Source organism: Empidonax traillii, unplaced genomic scaffold, assembly GCF_003031625.1.
Source record: "Empidonax traillii isolate 1590-97213 ecotype Southwest subspecies unplaced genomic scaffold, ASM303162v1 scaffold5591:size10519, whole genome shotgun sequence".
NCBI classification, from domain to species: domain Eukaryota; kingdom Metazoa; phylum Chordata; class Aves; order Passeriformes; family Tyrannidae; genus Empidonax; species Empidonax traillii.
Window position 1 is genome coordinate 8,264 of NW_020960784.1, and position 2,089 is coordinate 10,352.

At 49.3% G+C, this 2,089-nt stretch overlaps 1 protein-coding gene across 1 annotated transcript in view; it reads left to right on the forward strand.

Annotated features, from left to right (window-relative positions):
• Positions 1-1,567, forward strand: part of LOC114073178 (endonuclease domain-containing 1 protein-like) — a 3,033-nt gene extending 1,466 nt beyond the window's left edge. The window contains exon 2 of the mRNA XM_027910967.1: positions 1,025-1,567. Within this exon, the coding sequence (XP_027766768.1) occupies positions 1,025-1,567 (543 nt within the window). The remainder of the gene's footprint in view (positions 1-1,024) is intronic.
• Positions 1,568-2,089: the final 522 nt, after the last annotated feature.

The following is a 2,089-nucleotide window of genomic DNA, read 5'->3' on the forward strand; positions in this document are numbered from 1 at the left end:
TGTTCCAGAGGGAGAATAAATATGTTTCCCCAAAGATGAACAGAAAGGTGTTGGAGTTCTAGAAAACCCACCATTTGCACTTTGTATTCATTGGAATTCAAACAGCTAATAGGATATTGCACCACTGCAGCCTCCACATTTAGGGCAGGGCAGGGATAAAAGCTTCTCACTTTTCATAGAATCACAGAATCATAGAGGGGTTTGTGTTGGAAAGAACCACAAAGATCATCTCATTCCAACCCCCCTGCCATGGGCAGGGCCATCTTCCACTAGACCTGGTTCATCAGAGCCCCATCCAACCTGATCCTTTTCCTCCTGGACCACCGAGCCAGGCCACCTACAAAATCTCTGATTTTGGTAACTTTCTCCAGAGATCCTTTTTCAGTACTTGAGTTCCTCAGGACTCTTTGGGGATTGTGAGCTCCTTGGAGAGGCTGATCGTTTCCAACTTCCTTACAGTGAGGCTGCAGAAGATGCTCCCTGGCCCAGATCAGCTCTGAGACACATTATTAGCACTGCAGTAGCAGATCCCATTTGCATTGAGGTCTTTTACATGAATGAACAAACAACCTTTCATCCTTGCAGTGACTTATAGCCCCCCTCCCCGGAAACCTCACCTCTAGGACTGGTTTCTCAACACATCTCCCTGTGTCTGGGGTTACAGGAGACAAACACTGGTGTTCCAGGAATGTGCTACACCTGTAGCAGCATCACATGGAATCAGAGAATGAGAGAATGGGGATGGGAGGATCTGGGGTACAAGTGTGTTTGGAGTCAGGTAGAAAGAGAACCAGCTTGTCAGTGAAGGCTGGATAACAAAGGTCCCAAGTCAAAAGGAGAGCAGTCATATTCTGAGCTCCTTTTCTTTTAAAAGCTCTTGTGTTCCTCCAGAAGGGGCACCTGTAGATTCCTCTTGGATGAGAAAAACTTGTTCTTGACACCTAGAGACTTCTGCTCCAGGGAAGCCTGCTCCACTACTCCCATCCCCAATAGTAACACCTTTTCTTCTTCTTTACCTGTCTAGCTGATACATTCAAATTTTTCCAAAAACATGCAAACAGTGGCAACCCTCAGAAATATAACCGATGTCACAGAAGAGGAGATCATGGCTAGTGAGGCTGTCAATGAAGACTATGAGGGCAGCGGTTGGGACCGTGGCCATTTGAACCCCAGTGGCCAACACAACAGTCTGATAAACAGGAATGCGACCTTCACTCTCACCAACGCAGTGCCCATGTACCCAACACTCAACCGAGGCCAGTGGAAAATCTACGAGCAGCAAACGATGCGCAGTAAAACAGAGAACTGTCCAACCACCTACGTCATTGTGGGGGCTGTGCCTGGGAACTCCTCCATCAACAAGGACAGGGTGAATATACCCAACTACGTCTGGGCCGGTGCCTGCTGCAAGACCACCAACAACACCGTGATTGCTTGGGGAGCCATTGCCCGGAACAACGAGAACACTGTCCAGGTCCTCAAGCTGGGGGAATTGGAGAGAAACTTGACCAGGCTGTATAACAGCGGAGCGGTTTCTCTGTTCCATGTGGACTGTCCCCGTACATAAGCCTCACATCCTGGATGTAAAAGGCTTGATTGCTTTTCCCAAATGTCACAGAATCACAGAATGATTTGGGTGGGAAGGGACCTCAAAGTTCATCTAGTTCCAAAACCCCCTATAAAATAGGAGGGAAACCTTTCACTAGACCAGGCTGCTCACAGCCATTTCCATCCTGGCCTTTGACACTTCCAGGGATGGGGCAGACACAGCTTCTCTGGGCAACCTGTGTCAGGGCCGCACCACCCTCACAGGGAAGAATTTCTCCCTGATATGTAGTCTGACCCTGCCCTCTCTCATTCCACCTTCTCCTGTCACTCCATGCCCTTGTCCCTCTCTAACTCTTGCAGATACCCTAAAGGTACTGGAATGGGATCTAAATTCTCCTCGGAGCCTTCTCCAGCTCAACACCCGCAGCTCTCTCACCCTGTCTCCAGAGCAGAGGTGCTCCAGCTCTCAGAGAACCTCTCCTCATTAGCTGTCCCTGAGAGTGTGCTGCTGGCTTGTCCCTCACCTCCTTAGGAAGGCTGT